General features: G+C 38.6%; 1 protein-coding gene across 4 annotated transcripts in view; it reads left to right on the forward strand.

Moving 5' to 3' along the window:
* The window catches only part of KDM4C (lysine demethylase 4C), a 367,466-nt gene that overhangs the window by 313,606 nt on the left and 34,785 nt on the right, over positions 1-19,075 (forward strand). For all 4 annotated transcript variants that reach the window (XM_012738388.2, XM_012738394.3, XM_076008692.1 and 1 more), the window contains one exon: positions 17,808-17,978. In XM_012738388.2, the coding sequence (XP_012593842.1) occupies positions 17,808-17,978 (171 nt within the window). The remainder of the gene's footprint in view (positions 1-17,807; positions 17,979-19,075) is intronic.

Below are 19,075 nucleotides of genomic sequence, written 5' to 3' on the forward strand. Positions count from 1 at the left end.
TGTACAATTTGGGTGAATAAGCCTACTGTTGCTTCAATAGGATCTCCATTTTTACTCACTTTAGTATCATAAATTATTTTAAGTATACCAGTTTATTCAATGTTTTTGAGCTTTGGGTGTAAAATTGTCCTGGATCATTGTATAAACATTCATCTGATTTTTTTGTGTGTGTGTGACACTCTGTTGCCCTGGGTAGAGTGCTGTGGCATCAGCCTAGCTCACTGCAACTTCAAGCTCCTGCACTCAAGCAATGCTCCTGCCTCATTCCTGGCTAATTTTCCTATTTTTAGTAGAGATGGGGTTTCCCTCTTGCTCAGGCTGGTCTCAAACTCCTGAGCTCACGCGATCCTCCTGCCTTAGCCTTCCAGAGTGCTAGGATTACAGGCAAGCAAGGGCCACCATCCCTGGCCTCATCTGATTTTCTACAATTGACTATCCCATCAAGCAGTTAGCATACTTTGCAATTAGAAAGGTCAGATTTTGAAAAAAAAAAATAGGCAACTTTAAAATTCTTAAAATATGGAAAGGAGTATGTAACAGATTAAGTACACAGCTGATCCCTGTTATTTTAACCTAAATTTTAGTATGTTTTTGCAAATGTTTTTGTCAAACACATTTTTTGAGTGTCACCTGCTGTCTTTCAAATGTAAGGTCATATTCACATGTGCACATGAGTATGTACACACGTATTTGTGTGTATAGTCATGCTCTATGATTTGTCACCCTTGCCGTGATCCAATGTGACCTGTTTTCCGGTTCTGCTTCTGAAGGTTCCATTTGGATATATTCGTAACCCATTTATTTGAATGTTTCACAGATGTTTATAAGGAAAAGGCAAAGAACACAATAAATAGTAAAATAGTTTTGAAATTGGAAGTCTTGAAAACATATTCCTTCTTTCTTTATTTGTTTTTTTGTTAACATTTTATGACCAAGAAAATATTCCTTCTTTAAAGCAAACAATCAGCTGCATGTAAACTATATACTTCTGGCAAAATATAGCCACCACAGAGACCATCTCCTGATATCTGAGTGAAACTAGACAGGTGCCCAGTGGAAAGGATACTTGAATAACAGAGGACAACATAGCTGAGACAGATGGCATGTGCAGATTGTTTTCTAAGCAAGTTACTTAGTAAACCTTTGTATTAGATTAGAATAGTCCATATATTCCGTGTAGGGACACCAGAATCACTTGCAGTAGTTTCTACATCAATTCATTGCAATGGACATGACCTCTTTATACAATATCTTATATGAGGTACATTCTGTTCATTCTTAATACCCTCTCCTCTAGAAAAATATGACATTTGAGGAATTAGCTTCCTTCATAGTTTTAGAAAATTTAGAAGTCATAGATGTTAACCTGGAGACAGACACTTATTCAAAAAAGAGGAAGAACTTTTGTAGAGAAAACAAGTGTTGATCAATTTATTTTTGTATTTTGTGTATTTTTTCCTTAATATTTTAACTAGATCATAGACTTCTTAAGGACAGGGAGTTTTTGTTTTGTTTGTTTTGTTTATTTGTATTTTTTTTGTCTTTCTGTTTTTAGCAACTAGCACTTGGCCATCCATAGGAGCTGCTTGGTATAAATTTGTTGAAATAATTATCTAACTAGGAATAGCATTAGTGGGGAGGAAAGAAAACTAGTGTTCATTGCGTATCTTTTATGTGAAGTGTGTTTTAGACGTTTTACACATGCACCTTATTTTGGGGCAGTGATGTTTGTGTGCATAATGGAAAGCAGTGGGTAAGGTGGGTTCTGAGTTGGTACCTCCCACTCTGAAGGTTGTCCAGATTGTGTCATTCTGCCGTCCTTCATGTTCTAGTCTGACACTCTTCGCACGTGCTGGCTTCTTTTTCCAGTCTTTGTGTCTTCAGACCAGCTCCCCAGGCCAGCTGTATTACAGCCCCTTCTGTGTCATCGCTGTGCAGGGGTTCAGGACAGGAGAGGACACTACAGTGCACAGGATGTGGTGAAGGGCTCAGAGCAAGACAGCTCCTCTGGTTAATCTGCACTTCTGTAACTAATCTTGGGGTGATAATGGGTGGGGCTGCCTCTCATCACTAACAAGAATAAAACCTCTAAGTATACAAAATCATCCATAGGCCCCGACAGTGTGCAAAATGGTTGATCAATGCCCCTAAATTCTAAACCTTAGAATAGTAGTTCTTACCATGAGAGAACATTGTATGCTATATTATACTTTCAGTATCTATTATCGAGAAAAGACTTAATGACAAGAATAATTAAGAAATCAGTATACTTTTATATGAATTCATTAATTATGAAAGGATAGGCATGTTTTAGGTTGATTATGGATTGATAGGGAGAAAGCCCAAACACTTACTCCCTCTGTAAGATTCCCATTTATTTAGCCAAGGATATAAAATTGTAGCAGAAGTAGGTTTACCAAATAGGGTGAAAGTGAATGCAGTTTATCATAGCAAACTTTTGCCTGGGTACTAGTTCTCTAATGGGTGTATACAGTTGTCTGTGTGTAGGGTGTTGCCAGATCTGAAACTAAAGGTGTATTTTTCTGTACCATAGGCTTTTATATTTGGGACTCTTTCAGGAAAACTTATTATCCATCTTTTCCATTTAATAAAATTTTTATAAACATGAAAGTATCTTAGTTCTTAAACCAGAATTGAAGTCCACATGTTCAACTAGGGGAAAAAGGTAGAGTCTGTTCCCAGATGGCTACATGAACAATATCTCTTTGCAACTATCTAGAATTTTAGAAAACCTGTTTTCCCAGCATCTACCTGTTCTGGTTTATACATTTCAATTCAGTTAGTTTCAATAGGCTTTTTGGGTTGAAGGCCAGAATTATATTTTATCATGTCTGTATGTTAACACATCACCATATTATGCCCCCTGGACCCAAGATGGGTGGTTGTATGGTTGTGTTTTTGTAGTTAAGTGGCATTCAGTTAAGTTACTTCAGTGGGTAGGATTTTGCTTAGCTATACCTTGTATTGTTGGACTCTTCTGAGCATTGTCATGGTTTATAGCCTTTCATAAACCCAGTGAGTGCCAGTTGCCGGTTTTCTTCTTGATGCTCTTGTCCCAGTTTGAATATTTGGTGCCTCTTCCATGTAACTAACTTCTTTTTTCCTAATTTAAAATCACTTCCAGACATCTTTCAAATTATCTTTGCTTTTTCTCAGCAGAAATGCCAAAGTCATGTTGGTTTCTATTGTACCAAACTTGGAATTGGTGATTCACCAAGGAACCCACGTTCTTTATATGGGAGCTCTATTAGAGACCAAATGTGGCATGAAGGGTGCACATGGCACTGGCTAAGTTAGTACTAGGGTCACTTCAGTGACAGAGCAGACAAATGATATTTTTTTTCAAATGGTCCAGAGTTCATGGTTACGTGTCTACTTTTTCTCTGTCTTTAATAAGTTTATTTTTGTATTGCTCTCGTTTGAGGGCTTATTAATGCAATTTTTCCTTTCCTAGGTGATATCTATTTTACTGAGTCCACTAAGTCATCTTTTGATGTTTCACACTGTATGTTTTTACACTACATATGTTTGAATTGCATTGTTAATTAAAATTGTAGATGTCTTCGTTTTTTTTCTTCTTTTTTTCTTGGAACCATTGGGTCAAGTGCCATGGAATTGGCTCCACCATTTGTAGGTCCAAAAGATCCTACTTTCAAGCATCACTTCAGCACCTTGTATCTACAAAGAAAAAAAAAAATTCTTACCTTCCTCCAAAGGAACACTAAAGTAACTGAAAATACAGGGCATGGAGTGTGATAAAATCATCAGACCTACGGTACCTTATAGTGTAATTCAGACACCTGTATCTCAGACTTTGTGATTTTCAGACAAATATAATACTTTGATGTTTTCTTGAAAATCCTCTCAACTTTTCATGGGCTGTGTATGGTTTTGGAATTGGGGGTAGGGCGTGGGTTTGTCCCACCACCTCCTTGTCTCCTGCATGCTAGGGCCCCTGATTGTGGCTCACAAACTCTTCCAGAGGATGCCCTCTGTTTTTTTAGCTCCCTTTCTTCAGATTATGAGATTGACACGCTGCCTGCTGGGCCAAGAAGGCACTTAGCTCCCTTTCTTTAAGAGCAAAGTTTATAATTCCTTTGAGGACAGTTCTTAAACATATTGAAGAAAGGATGAGAGTAGGGTAGAAAATTCAGAAACTTTGACCTCATTCCAGGATTTTAAAATCAAACGAAAGACCAAGGAAGCTGGGTTAGCGAGCGGAAGGGACTGAAGAGATGCAGGAAGCCAACGCTGTGGTGCCAGCGAGAAGTGGAGGCTGGGTTTCCACAGCGCCCAGGTCCTGCGCATGAGGTGAAGGGTCTTGGTTCCGGACACACTTTGGAGGGAGACTTAGGGATTGGTGGTAAATCAGCTGTAGTGGGGAAGGGAGAGAGAGAGGACTCCAAGAGGCAAGCAGTTAATTGAGAAATAATGAAAGTAACAGTTAGGCCTACTTTCAGTGTGGCCTCCTAATGCCTGTGACCTTAGCTCCTGTAGGGCTCATACATCAAACGCAGCTATGAGTGGAATCTGTCCTTTTCATTTCCCTCACTTAGTCTGGAGCTCAAATCCATGGCTTGATTCTGTCCTCTTTTAGTTTCTCTTCCATCCTTTCCATAAAGAGAACCAAAATTCAACTAACACTCATCTAACAGTGAGCTGAATGGTATCATTTCCACAAACCTTCACCCGAATCTCCCAGGTCCTGTGTGTCTTTGTGTTTTGTTGGTGATGGAATTGTTTTGGTTGTTGTTTTTCCTTTAATAATTTGGATATTACTAACTTTTCTGTTCAATAAGTTTGTTATGACCAACTGTACTCTTTCTTCTCAGACTTGCACATAATTATTAGGTATTTGTGTATGGTTTGTTTCTTCCAAATAAGTTTTTTTCCAAATGACTTGCTGAGTTTGCACCAATAGTACTGAAAAACAAAGAGGGAATTCTGACCAAAGCGAAGGTATGGAGTAAAAAATTGTTAGCAAGGATTTTTTAAAAAATGGTATAGTGATTCCAACCTGAATCTGATCAATATTCCTAAATCTGACATATTGAATACATTTAAAAAAAAGAAATCCCTCATCCTCCTATCAACAGAAGTGTTTTATTGAGATCTCAGTCCGTTTATCCCAGATGATAGAAAGTTAAGGTCAGATTTGCCTGGGAGGAGAACTATTTAGCACAAACCTTTCAGAATATTTACACTTGGAACCAATCTTTCCCTTAATTCATTTTATCAGGTTAAGCCAATAAATATAAAGCTTTTCTTAATTTTGTTAAGAGAATTCAATATATCCCATTGCAAATTTTTGAGCTCTATTCAGTACCCCTCATTTTGTTCTCCTACTGCTGTTTTTTTAGGCATTTCCATAGGAAGGCCTGAGTCAGTGGAGCTAGAGAGCCTCTTTCCTCCATGCTCTCTGTTGGTAGACAAGGACTTAAGGAGAGCTGCAGCAAGCCCCTGTGCTCACAGCAGCCTCAGCATACTCTATTAAAGAACACAAGAAAGTTTAAAATAATTTTGGAAAGATTACTGTGAAGCAGCTTGGGCGCAGCTCCCTATAGTCCCAGTTACTTGGGAAACTGAAACAGGAGGATCATTTGAGTCTAGCCTAGACAATGTAGTAAGACCCCCTCTCTTTAAAGAAAAATGGTTGCACTCTAGACTATTTGTGCTAATGAAAAATAATCCATTTCTTAGACATTTGATGAGCTTCTATTATGTTGATAAATCTCAAAAGTCTGGGAAATTAACTTCAAAGGATGGTTACTTCTCTGATAATTCTCATACTGAAATGTCATTGTACTACTCAGGTTTAGGAGTTGCAAGTGTGGTATAGTCAAAATAACCTTGGCATCAGGCAGTCCCAAATTCAGATTCCTAATTACCATTCTGAATCATGCTGAGATTCATTGAGAAAATTACCCAAATCTTAAATCCCTGATATGTACTGATGTGAGATCAGATGACACACTAGGATGAACATATGAAATTGCTGTTTTTTTAGTTTAAAATTGGTTGAATATCAGCAATTTCATATTATTCAATATAAAACATATTCAGAGGAGAGGGGCTGCTGCTGCTATAACATTCTTTAAGTTTATTTTTCTGGACTGAGAACCTTTATGGCCTATTTCATGGTACTAAACATCTTGTAATTTGGGAAGCAATTTGGAAAATCTTTCTATAGCTATACTGCTTTGCTTTATTCTGGAAATAATTGACATTGTGCTTGCGAGCTGAGGATTCATGTTCATAAGTCTTGTCACCTTCAAGGCCAAAAACTCAAGCACTTTTACCTGCTCTGAACTGTATATGGGTGCATGGAGAAATTAATAAAAATTGATAAAGTTTAAAAAATTATCTAGAATGAATGGAATTAACACCTCTATTTGGATATAAATAAGCACAATAATATGTCAGCATTTTTCATTAATAAATTTTTCATATGCTAGAATAAAAACTTGTTAATAGCGATGCTTTGGTATTTCAAAAAGAAAATAAAAAAAAACATTAACTTGATTGCTTTTGTAACAAAAGAGAACTTTTATAAAACTTAATAGTTTCCTCTCTCTCAAAATATGGTTTTAGTTCTATGTGGAATAATGTACCTTCATAGGAAAGAATGTTTGCCTGAACTTTTTATTCTGTCATTCTGTAAATTGCTCCTGATTTTAAAAAGAAAAAATCAAGAAAAATCTGCATCTTGGCATAGGTGTTTGATTTTTATCACAAAAGCTGACTCATGAGTATCCACAGGAGAAACTTGTGAGTGATGTGTTTCCTACTTGGCTCTGTCATTGTCCACCACGATGTGCACCTGGGGACCAGGAAGGCCATCAGCAGACCTAGGATCTGTGGGGGCCCATTGCAATGAGAAATACTTACCTGGGACACTTGATACTTGGCAACTTCAAGGACCGAAGTACTGTGGAAAATCAGGTTTTCCACTCCAAGGGCCAGTTGTCTGGCTACATTTTTTTAGCATAGATAATAAGGTATTTTTTCATGTAAAATGCCTGCTCACTTTTTTTAGAATTAATTTCTCAGTTCCCAGGATTTTAAGCTTTTCAGCAATTTGTACTCTTTAAAAATAATTAAGACATGGAGTATCATCTGATAGCTTGTTACGAATATTAAGTAGTGACACTAATCCTATATTTTAGCATTAGTTTTAGAGTCAAGCACCATGGATACAATAGAAAAGTATAACTGGAATATGTCAACAGACACAAAACAGCAAAGGGTATTCAACATTCCAACATTTTACAAAGCATAAGAGGCAACATTTTCAATTCCTTCATGTAGAAAATAGTAATTAGATGCCATAGTCATAATGAAATCCATAGATATTGACAAAATGTAATGAAAGTATAATTTTAAGAATATTAACCACCCACAAGCAATAGAAAAGGCAATTAAATGAGTTATTAATAACTTCCAACATTTCTATCTAAACAGCTACTGTCCAGATCTATACTGTATGCCCACTTTCAACAAACATGATATAAAAAACTTTGGATTAACTCAAAAGGCTTCATGAAGCTTCCTGGCAAGAAGCCAGTTAGCCTGGGGGATGCCCAACTTCTTTGCCCTGCCCTTCCATGCGTTATTGGAACCCTCTTTGGTTCTTACACAGTTCTTGTGCACAAATTGATACTTCTTTCCTTTCCATGCAAAGTGGGCAGTTTCTTGACCATTGCTTATCTGAAGTTGGCTAGTTTTCTTGGTAAGGCATCCTACGTCCTCTCTTGTCTTTTCATCCCTTACTGTGGGTAGTGGGTCAGTGACATTATAGAGCAGTGTCTAAAGAAATGTAAGAAAATTCTTTTCCACATTTTTCAGTAAACTATCATTTTAATTTCTCTCACTGGGCTGACCTGGCACTCAGAAGCTTTTGTTTGGGGCGGGGGCAGAGAGAAGTGAAACCCTCTTCCTTGTGAGCATCAATACCCTAATGAGTTATTTTCCATTCTGTCTGTCCCTCCCTGCGTTAGTAGTAGGCCTCTTGGTTAAGTTTGTCCCCTTTCCCCGTACATTTCATCGAAATTAGAAAAAAATGCAAAGTTTACAAATCCTTATATTTAATTTTTCAATTAAAAAGTATAAAAAATTTATACCTAAAAATCCAATATCATTTTCATCTTTATTACATATTTGGAGAACAAAGCAGTGTCCTTACTAGCCACCAAGAAAGTCATTTTAACTAAGGTTATATGGACCACAGAGATTAACCCTAGGTGATGGAGAACGGGAAGGAGCCTGGGAAGTAAGTGTTACTGCCACAGCGCCTGCTGGCTCCTTCCCTTCCTGCCCACACAGGAACCCCATACACCCGCCTTTCAGGCACAATGCTGGGTACATAGAGTCACTCATTTAACACTAGACAAACTTACAGAGATTAGTTTGCTTGATTAATAATGGACTTTAAAGACTCTGTAGATTTATCCCCTTTTATTAGCATTGGCAAGATAGGCAGAATCTGCACTGCTCCTGCTATGGATGTGATGGGGATGGGTAGCACAAAGCTTTTGGCTGATTTTCCTTCTAGTGTTCCTTTGGCTACTTCCGAAATCCAAAGAAACCTAGGAAATTTGTGTGTTTGTTTTCTCTCTCTCTCTCTCTCTCTCTCTCTCTCTCTCTCTCTCTCTCTCTCTCTCTCTCTCTCTCTCTCTCTCTCTCTCTCTCCCCCTCTCCCTCCCTCCCTCCCTCCCTCCCTCCCTCCCTCCCTCCCTCTCTCTCTCTCTCTCTCCCTCCCTCCCTCCCTCCCTCCCTCCCTCCCTCTCTCTCTCTCCCCCATTCTCTCTTATATAAGGAGCGTATCTTTATAGACACAGTTGGCTCTTCTACCCTAATTTTGTCTCTTGCTCAATGTGACCTCCCTCCTTTGTTGGGGGCAGTGTTTTAACATAGACAAGGGTTATAAAAGTGTCATAATAGCCAGTATTTGTATAGTGTCTTTTGTAATTCACCATGTGCTTTCACATATAGTACCTCATCTCATTTGATCCTCACAGTAACCTGGTAGGTATTGGGATTGTACCCATTTTGCAGATGATGAAATTGAACTTCAGAGAGGTTCAACAGTTTTTAAAAGTTATCGCATTTCCAGGTCTTTAGAGTCAGAACACATGGCATTTCATTTAGACTGTGCTGTTTTAGTAGTAATTTCTCTAACTTGAAACTATGACTTAGATAAGCTTATGTGGTTTCAGGCTTTACTTGGGCTTCCTTCTTGGTGGTACAGAAAACCTGTTAAACACATTGGTCTGTTTTGTTTTGGATTACCTTGTTTTGTTAAGAAAATTTTTGTATCTATTTGTTTAACCCATTCACCAGCTGTAATTGGGAGCCAGAAATCCTTATAAGAGTACTATATAGTGATACCCTACATCTCTAGTTTCTCCCTGTTGAAAATGTCTCATCAGAAGTCATCTAAAATAAATTCATATTATTTTATTGTTGAATAAATGCTTTTTCTTCTTATTTTATTTCCTCCAAATTGTAAGTCCTCCAACTTTGTTCTTTTTTTCAAGATTGCTTTGAGTGTTTTAGATCTCTTGCAGCTTGTTAATTTCTATACACACAAACACATACACACATACATCTTGCTGTTAATAGTTGGAATTGTGTTGAATCTATTATTCTTCCCAAATTTTACTGTTGCCACTCAAGAAGACTGAACAACTCCTGAAATTAAAAAAACCCAAGGCAGAGCTTCTGGGGCCGGGCATCCAGAGATTCACTTGTTCTCTAGCAACTGGTAAAATCAGGTGTGACTCTAAGAGAAGCTCATGTCAGCTTTCAGTTTGGCAGTAGGCCACTGCCAGCCCTGCCAGTCTAACTAATGTGAACCCTCACCTCTACTTTCTATGAAGTTGCTTACTATTTATTATAGAATAGGTAGCAGGTGGTCCCTGCCTGTTGATAAGTTCTTACATTAACACAGTGAAGCAAATACTCAGCTGTATCTAAAGATGGTTTTGTCTTCCCAGTCCATTTACCAGACAGGACCACTACATCTGAGGTGAGCTCATGATTCAGATAGAAAAAAATTAGCTTTTTCTCAGTATCTACTGCAGCATGTTTGTTATACTTCTACAGACGTTTAAGTGAATAAGACCTTAAATCTGCTGGGAAACTGCTTTCCCCCATTTCCCACTGTATTATATGTTTGTAGTTAAAAACCCATGAGAAATAAAAGTACACGTGAACAAGCAGACTTCTAGAAAATTAAATACTTGTGACACTTTTATGAGTCTGCATGTGCATTTGTGCTGTAAGAGCAATTATTTCTTCAAGAAGCCCCAGGGGTTTAGGTTTTTCTGGGTATAGGATTTTTACCTAGGTCTTGTAATTTTACAAAGAAAGCTTTTATTATTACAAGGCAATTTAGGTGAGTGACTTCTGCATAAGTTTGATAAAAGAATAATAGTTTATATTAATTTATTTACTCCAACCCCTGTAGAAATTGTGTATAAGATACTTTGAAAAAATACAATAATAATATCTGGCAGGTTATTATTGCATAGAGAAATAACAAAGTTGAGAAGGTGAAAGGGTCATTCAATACAAGTAGAAATGTGTCTTTTGGACTATTCGTTGGCTAAGTTACTTAGTTTGGTTTCTTCACCTGTTCCGCCTTGCTGGCTCTGTGAGCTTCTACATACATTACTGTATTTGGATATATACTCTTCATTAACATCACTGTGTAGATGGAGAACCCAGTCAAGAATTTTCCCAAGATGACATTTCTGCCTATGATTCATCTCATCAGACTTTGGGTGACCCTTCTTTAAGGTGTGAACACAGACAGGAGAATGGTAGGAGAATGCAAGCAGAGGTCTGGTAGGAGAATGCAAGCAGAGCAATCTTCCCTCATTCTGCCACTCAGAAGTCCTTCCCTCTGAGCTCTTGCCTTAGAAGTTAACTGCTCTCTGTTCTTTGTCAACAAAGCGAGTATTTTGGAAGGGAAGGGCATAACTCTATCCCTTCTTAGGGAGAGGCAAAGATATACAATGTAACCAAAATGTCAAAAAAAAAAAAAATCAAAACTTAAGTTTTTATCGGGTGGTGGGCAGGCGGGAGGGGGGAGGAGGAATGGGGTGCATGCTTCCATAACGTGTGTGATGCACACCACCGGGGGATTGGACATATCGGGGGGAGGGAGGGGGGCAGGGGCAATATTTGTAACCCTAACAATATTTGTACCTCCATAATATGATGGAAAAAAAAACCCAATGGGGAGAAATGATATTTGAGAATTCAGTGTACAGCCTACTCTTAGTATATCAGTTAGATTCCTGTGTCAGGCTAAGTCCCCAAAATTTACCCATTTTAGCCTTCATAACTTAACCCTTCACGAGGTGCCTTCTCTGTCTTTAATTTCTCCACTATGTTCTTTTATTGACAGTATATACAAGTACCAGTATATAAATAGCATTGTTGTCATTTTTATAAGGCTGTTGTTAAAAGGTTGACTGTTGTGCCTTTAAATATTTCAGATAAAAATTTTTATGTTGCTATCAAAAAATTTTTGTTAGAAGATGGAAAAAAATTATACTTTTCTTTCACTAAACTCTAGCAAGAATTTAACTATTCCTTCAGTATTGAGCACTGGCAGAGGTGGCATTAGCAGTTTTTGTGAGTCTGTCTGCAATAGAAATCATATTAGCATTTTAACAACGATTTCAAAGTATTACACTCATCACAGTTTTGAAATTAGGATATTAATAGTTATTAGAATTGCCTCTAGATATTAGTACTTAACGCATTATTAAGGAAGCATATTTATTTTTCCAATATTATTTCAATATAATTGTTTTTATTTTTTTGTAACCTGGTGTGTTTATTTTATGCATATAAAAACATTGTTCTGAGTAGGGGCCCGCAGGCTTCATGGGGTAGCCAGAAGGGTCTGTGGCACCAAACATTGTACTCACTAGCAACCTTCCCAAGTTGCATGCATATGGGCTTCCTGGCTGCCTTGGGCCTGATTCAGATGTTTCACTATGTGTTTCCTTCCCTGGAGGGCCCTATCCTTCCCTCATCTGAGCTGTTATAATACCTTGCCTTATGCTCATCCATGTCTGTCTACCTTTCTAGTCTGTGAGCTATTACAGAGAAGGGACTCTCTCATTCTTTTATTTTTGGCACCTAAAAATGTGCCTTATTTGTAATGAGTACTTAGTAACTGCTTATTTAAATACACTCTTTTCACCCCAAATCCATCCTTTCATTGCTCTTTCTTGTTGCATTGATTGACAGCTGGTTCTTGGCAATTGGGCTCAGAGTTCACTGCTGTAGGCTGCTCGTCAGATAAGAAATGATGTTTTTCTCATTGGATTTTGTCAAGCTGGCTTTAAATTCTGGAGTCAGCCTGGCAGATGTTCCTGTGCTTTTGGTAAGCCAGTCTAGATATTAGGAACATCTTTTCCTCCTTCTTCAGGTTATAATCTTTGGTGGTTAGCCATGTATTGTCTGAAGTTTGACCATTTATTTCAACATTGGTAGACTCTTAGAAAAGTTAGAGAGCTTTGTAAGAAGGGCCTGTTTAATTTCCAGCCTACACCTGATTAAATGTCACATAGTATCAGTGGAGAGAAAACTCTTTTACATTTAGACAACTGGATTTTATTATTGGTGCTGTCCCTTGGAGGTGGCTTAGTGTGATGGGAGGGACAATAATAGTAATGAATTCCCAAAAGACTTGATGAAATTTTCTTTTCCTTAATATAGTATTTCCTTACTCCCAAACCTGAAGATGAAATCTATTTATTTGATTGATACAACATGCCTTAGGAGTCAATGGTGATTATTAAGAACAAAGTGAGGTGCATTATTGTTATATCACATTTGCCCTAAATATGAGCTATATATAAGTCAGATGAAATTTTATAACCAATTTATGTATCATTCCGCTTTACAAAATGCTCATTCTCTCAAGTTCTTCTTACATCATATTACTGAACTGAAGGATCAATGTTGAAGATGATCTTTTGTTACTAAATAATTTGGTCAGCTTTTTTTGTAGCGTCCCAATTAAATAGTTCTGACTTTTCATGGGTTGATTGTTATTTAAGGAATTTTAAAAATTTGCAAAAACTCTATTTTATTATATTCAGTGTTTTCAATAATTATTAATGAAATACATAATCAGTGGAAAATACAGAGAAGAAAATAAACAAATCCCATTAGCCAGAGTTATTAATATACATTGCTAACATATATTTTTTCTCAGTATTCCTTTTTTCTAGGCATATATACCTGTGTTAATGACAAACCATCACAAAACTTAATGGCTTAAGCCATGGTAACTATTTAGCTAATGATTCTGTAGATCATCAGTTTAGGCTAGGCTTGGCTGTGCTGCCTCATGCATTTGTGGTCAGCTGCAGAACAGCTTGCCTGGTCTTGACTGGGCTCTCACATGTTTAGGGCCTGTGGTCAGTGTGTTCTCTCCTCTGCCACAAACCTGCGTTTGCTTACACAGTGGACTCTAAGGCCCCTAGAGAGAAAGCAGAAGTATACAAGTCCTCGTGAACAAAAGGCTTGGAGTTGGTATACCATTATTTCTGCTGTTTTCCTATAGCCAATGCAAGCTAAGCCACAGTCTAGCCCAGAATTCAAAAGGTAGAAAATAAAATTCAGGCTTTGATGGGGGAAACTGCAAAGTCATGTTGCAAAGGGTGTGGAGATAAGGAGTGAAGATTTCTGGGCAGTTTTGCAATTTACCACTCTGTGTGTGTGTGTGTGTGTGTGTGTATGTGTGTGTGTGTGTGTGTGTGCGCGCGTGCATGTATGTACGTATATGAAACCTAAGAGCATACACAATTATACAGTCTCTACATTTTTATCACCAGATATGCTCCAAATCCAAGTTGCTAATCCAACTCTTGGTATATTGGAGAAATTAAATAAATTCTTATATGGGAAGTGCCTCAACAGGTCTCTATAACAGAGGAGGTATTCAATAAATAAAAGTTAAAAAAGAAAAAGAAAGTATAACTTCGTTAGGCAACTCTTTGCTTGAATTCCATTAATCCTGCTTCTTGGTTGGTTTTATTTCTTCTCTGATTTCCTTCCATGTTTGCTTCTCCTAATTGACAATACCAAGCACTCATGGTATTGCTCTAGACCACCTCTTACCAGCCCTGAGAGCTTGGGAAAGTCACTTGACTTTGTATCTCCATTATATCATCTATTTATTCAAAAGGACAACTACTTCACACCATTATTAGGAGAATTTAATAAACTCATGTATGTGGGCATATATTGAAAATTCTAGATATGTTGTTTCCCAGGAACTCTTTTATGCATTTGTGGAATGTCTGTAACATTTTCTTACTTAACATCTTTACATCCCCATTGTCTCTAACTGGCTCTAGCTTTTCTTTAAATGAAGTATGTATTTATTTAAGCCACTGTTTGTTTCTGCTTAGTTCATGTTAAGGAAAATTCAGCTTTCACAACCTTAGCTTGCACACTAATCTTCAAAACACCACAGCCATTTCTTTAATCTGATGGAGTCCCTGGCATAACGTCTGTCTTCTCTGATCAGAAATGACATTCTTAACATCAATAGATTCTTAGGCTTTTCTGACAGGAAATATTTTTGAGGATGTATAATCAGTTATGAAGTATGCTTGTCAATAAATTTTTCCTGCAAAAATAAATCAGAAATCCTATCAAAATAGCATTATGAAAGAATCTGTTTTCCTTAGTATTCTTTACGAAATGGTCATGCTTGAAGCTTATAATAATTTTTATTTAGATGAAGGTTATATATTTAACTTGTGTGCTGGCCATCTTTCTAACCAACAATCTGCATAAATTTCATGTCCTAATCAGGAAGAAAATGATTGTGATCCAGAGTCAGCCTTTTCCTTAGAAAGCCTGTATCACCTTTCTTTTCCCTGACTGGCCTCTTCTACTTTCCAGACCCTGTGAATTTCACCATAAACTGTCTTTATTTTCTTTCCCTATTCACATGCATGCCCGCCCACCCAGAAAAAGAGAAGCATCTTTCTAAAATGCCCATTTGCTTCTCTTTGTCCTTTACTGGACATTTTGAAAATGCATCTGTGCCCATACTCACAGTTCATTCACTAACTCACTCACCCCTTGTGTATCCATGCATTCACCCATTCCTTGTTCATCTGGCAGCAATGGTGTTATAGACACTGTGCTTGGTGCTGCAGATAAAAAGGCAAGCCCTGTCACTGCCTCGTGGACTTAACCTGTCATAGAGGGACAGTAAATGAAAAGGTCATGTGGTGAGGGCCTTAAGAGAGTTGTAATCAAAGGCCTGGGAGCCCTAGGCATAGGGGGAGGACACCACATGCCATCCCTCCTAGGGAGCATAGCAATGCTCCCAAGATTGACAAGAGTCTGAGGCTGCTACAGTGGGCAAGGTGAAGCGCAGGTGCCTGGATTGCTTCTCCAGTAGTGACTTGAGGCTGGGGTGGGCTTGTCTGTATGCAATCAGGGTGTTTGTTGCCCGGTCGTACACGCCAGTTACTGAGGTGCAGTAGGAAAGAGTGGTTCATTAACCTGGGACTACGTTCTCAGATGTGCTCTCCATTTTTAAAAATGAAGCCAGTTAAGATTTGTTGAGAACCTCCTGCCTGTGAGTGTAGGTATTTTGTGTACTTCATCCTATTTTACAGCAAACCTTTGATGTAAGTATTAGCCCTTCCACAGATGAGCAAACCGAAGCTGCTAGAGATTAAGTAACATCCCTAAGATCACACGGCTAGTAAGAATCAGAGCTTAGAATTCAAATCCAAACCATATTGTCTTCTTTGAGGACAATTTTTGTTAAAACTCAAATTCTAATGAAATATACACTAAAGAACTGCTATCATGGTAAAATACAGTACTTGTAATTCTACCCATGCGCGTGTTTTAGTTGGACAGAGAGAGGCAACATCTTCAGGGAAGCTCTGCTAAAATGAAGCCCTGTTTATCCCATTGTGCCCACATACATTGTGAATGTGAACTCCTAGAGGTACTTGTGACCTGTACAACCTTAAGTAGCTGTCATGGGCCCAGTTTTGGAGTTACGTAACTCTGCATAACTCTGAAGGCACGTAACTGTGCCTTCACTCATATTAACTATTACATATGAGTTCTTTCGCTCTGAAAGGTTCGATTTGTTTCAAGGGAATGGTTGGGAGAATGAAGTAGGAAACTGGGTAATTATTTTAACATATGTAATATACCATCACCTAGCTGTTAAAGATTTTTATTTCAAGCATATAGTGCATTTAAATCACTATAGGCTGCTTACTGTTGTGCTTTGTTAAAATGTTCACACACCTGACTACACCTAAAGGTACAGAAAATTTTCCAAACCAACTCAGCAGTCATTGGGAAATGATTTCTAGGAGGAAAGTGTTCTTTTGTTTTGTTAGGCATGTGGGAAACTAGATGGCAGAGCTCACTGTCTAAGTAAGAGCCCCTTAGGAACATGTTTGTTGGGAGGGGCTTGCCCCTGTCCATATCACGAGCATCCTTGTCCCCAGTTCCTTACTGCAGGCCCTCGTCTCCCACCTGTACTGTTGCAGTAAGCTCCACCATCCCCTTCTCTACCTGTGGTCATACGGACCTGGATCCCTTGTCTTCTATCCCTAAACCCCTCAGTGGCTTCCTTGGGCTCACAGGATAACAGACTCTCTAGGATGGCATAAGAATTGCCCTCCTGGGTAGGGTGCCACGGCTCACACCTGTAATCCTAGCACTCTGGGAAGCTAAGGCGGGAGGATTACTTGAGGTCAGGAGTTCCATACCAGCCTGAACAAGAGCGAGACCCCGTCTCTACTAAAAGTAGAAAAAATTAGCTGGGTATGGTGGTATGCGCCTGTAGTCCCAGCTACTCGGGAGTCTGAGGCAGGAGGATCTCTTGAGCCCAGGAGTTTGAGGTTGCTGTGAGCCAGGCTGATGCCATGGCACTCTAGCCTGGGTGACAGAGCAAGACTCTTGTCTCCAGAAAAAAACAAAAAATTGCCCTCCCCAGGTCCACAGTGGCCTAGGAATGCAGAGTTCTGTGATAGATGGTATGATGGGAAGTGCCCCATCAGTCTTCTATCTTGCCACCTGTGAGACGCCTTCATAACACATACCTGTTGGGCCTGTTCCAGGATACAGGAATCCATTCTAAGTGGATTTGTATATTTGAATCTCCAACACCAGGTCAGGTGCTTGGTGCCCACCATCTAGCTACAAATGGCTGTCAGAGAAATTAATGAATGAATGAATGATTCTCTGGGAATGTCTTCTTTAGGTTTCTAGAATAAAAAAGAGCATAGCACGTTATGTGCAAAGTATTTTAGCTTTTCTGAAATTGAGGGGGAAAAAAAGTAAAACTTCTGATTGACTTGTGAATCTAAATGATAATAAAACTGCATTTCCCAGTAGCGTTCTAAATATCCCTGCAAGGTAATACTGGGATTTAATGAATCCTAGCTTTCTGTAGATACAGATCAGTCTCATAGGTCAGACTGGTCAGACTGTGTGTGTATATATATATATGAATATATTTATACACAAATGATAGATGAATCTGGGTAAAGGGTCAAAAAGTATATTAGTGTTGTTTATACTGCTTGTATTTTGCAACTTTTCTGTAAGTTTGAAATTATTCTTCAGTATTAAGTTAAAAAGTTTTTTTAATATCTCAGCCACACCAATGATTGTTTTCTACATAAATATTTATTTTCTGTTCTTTCTTTTCCTTTCCTCTCTCATATTCTTTTTCTTCCTTTTCTCTCTGTCTCCTCTTTTAGAAGTCCAAGGCTTGTGAGAAGGCCATCTCCGTGGGCCAGACAGTCATCACAAAGCATCGGAACACCCGGTATTACAGCTGCAGAGTGATCGCTGTGACATCGCAAACCTTCTACGAGGTCATGTTTGATGACGGCTCCTTCAGCAGAGACACATTTCCTGAGGATATCGTGGTGAGTAGGTTTCCTTAGGTGGCTGCTACCAAGTGTACTTTTTGTAAAATCAAAGTAGCTGAATCCTTCAGGGAAAAAAAAAATTTTTTTTTTTGTCCTTTCTAGTAGCTCATTGACTTGGTACACAGCCTTCATCATTCTAAATAATATCCAGGTGAGCTTTAGCTGATCTTCCCAAATTGTTTTGAGTGAGAAATGCTATTTGGCCTAGAAATGTAAATGCTGTCCTAATTTGTTTGTGCTGCTACAGCAAAATATCTGAGACTGGGTAATTTAGAAAGAACAGAAATTTATTTCTCATAGTTGTGGGGGATGGGAAGTTCAAGATCTAGGCCCTGGCACTTGGTCTGTTCAGGACCTTCTTGCTTTGTCCTCATGTGGCAAGCCAGCTGAATGCTGGGTGTAGCCTCTCTCAGAAGGGCCTTAGTCCCATTCGTCAGGGAGTAGCTCTCATGCCCTAATCACCTCTCAAAGGCCCCACTTCTTAATACTGTCACATTGGCAACACCTGAATTTTGGAAGACACACACATTTAACCTATAGCATATGCGAATTCACCTTTCCTTTTATAAAGTGATGGAAAATTTGAATTCCTCTATGACCTATTTTTCTTTATGCTTAACCAGAGATTGTAGCTTTTGTTACACTCTTACTTGACAGTGTGTTTAAATCTGTATATGTTTCACATGGAGTAAAAAAAATTACAGAGGTTAAAAGGCTGTGGCATTTACTGAGTTTCTTAGTTGTGGCCCAGACTAGGATACTGTGTGTGTGTGTGTATTGGTGTGTCTCCATCTCCTCCTTCCTCTGTTCCCTCATTGAGCACCGTGAGGCTTACTCAGAGGAACTAGTGAATGTGTATCAGGGTGAAGACTTCCATTGTTTCAGGGCTTGCTGTTTAGCAGGGTGTTTTCACAAAAAGAGTACTTTCAACACAGGGCCTTTCGACGCTGAAATTAAATCCCATAACTGAGATCAGGGTTAGTCTGGCGGTGATGCTGTTATCCCTTCTCCTTTCAGCGGGCACGTCAGTTTGGGGAGCCGAGCTTTAATAATGCAGTTGCCATTGCTGTCTTGCCTGGAGTCTCTGTTGATGC

Source organism: Microcebus murinus, chromosome 12 (assembly GCF_040939455.1).
Source record: "Microcebus murinus isolate Inina chromosome 12, M.murinus_Inina_mat1.0, whole genome shotgun sequence".
NCBI classification, from domain to species: domain Eukaryota; kingdom Metazoa; phylum Chordata; class Mammalia; order Primates; family Cheirogaleidae; genus Microcebus; species Microcebus murinus.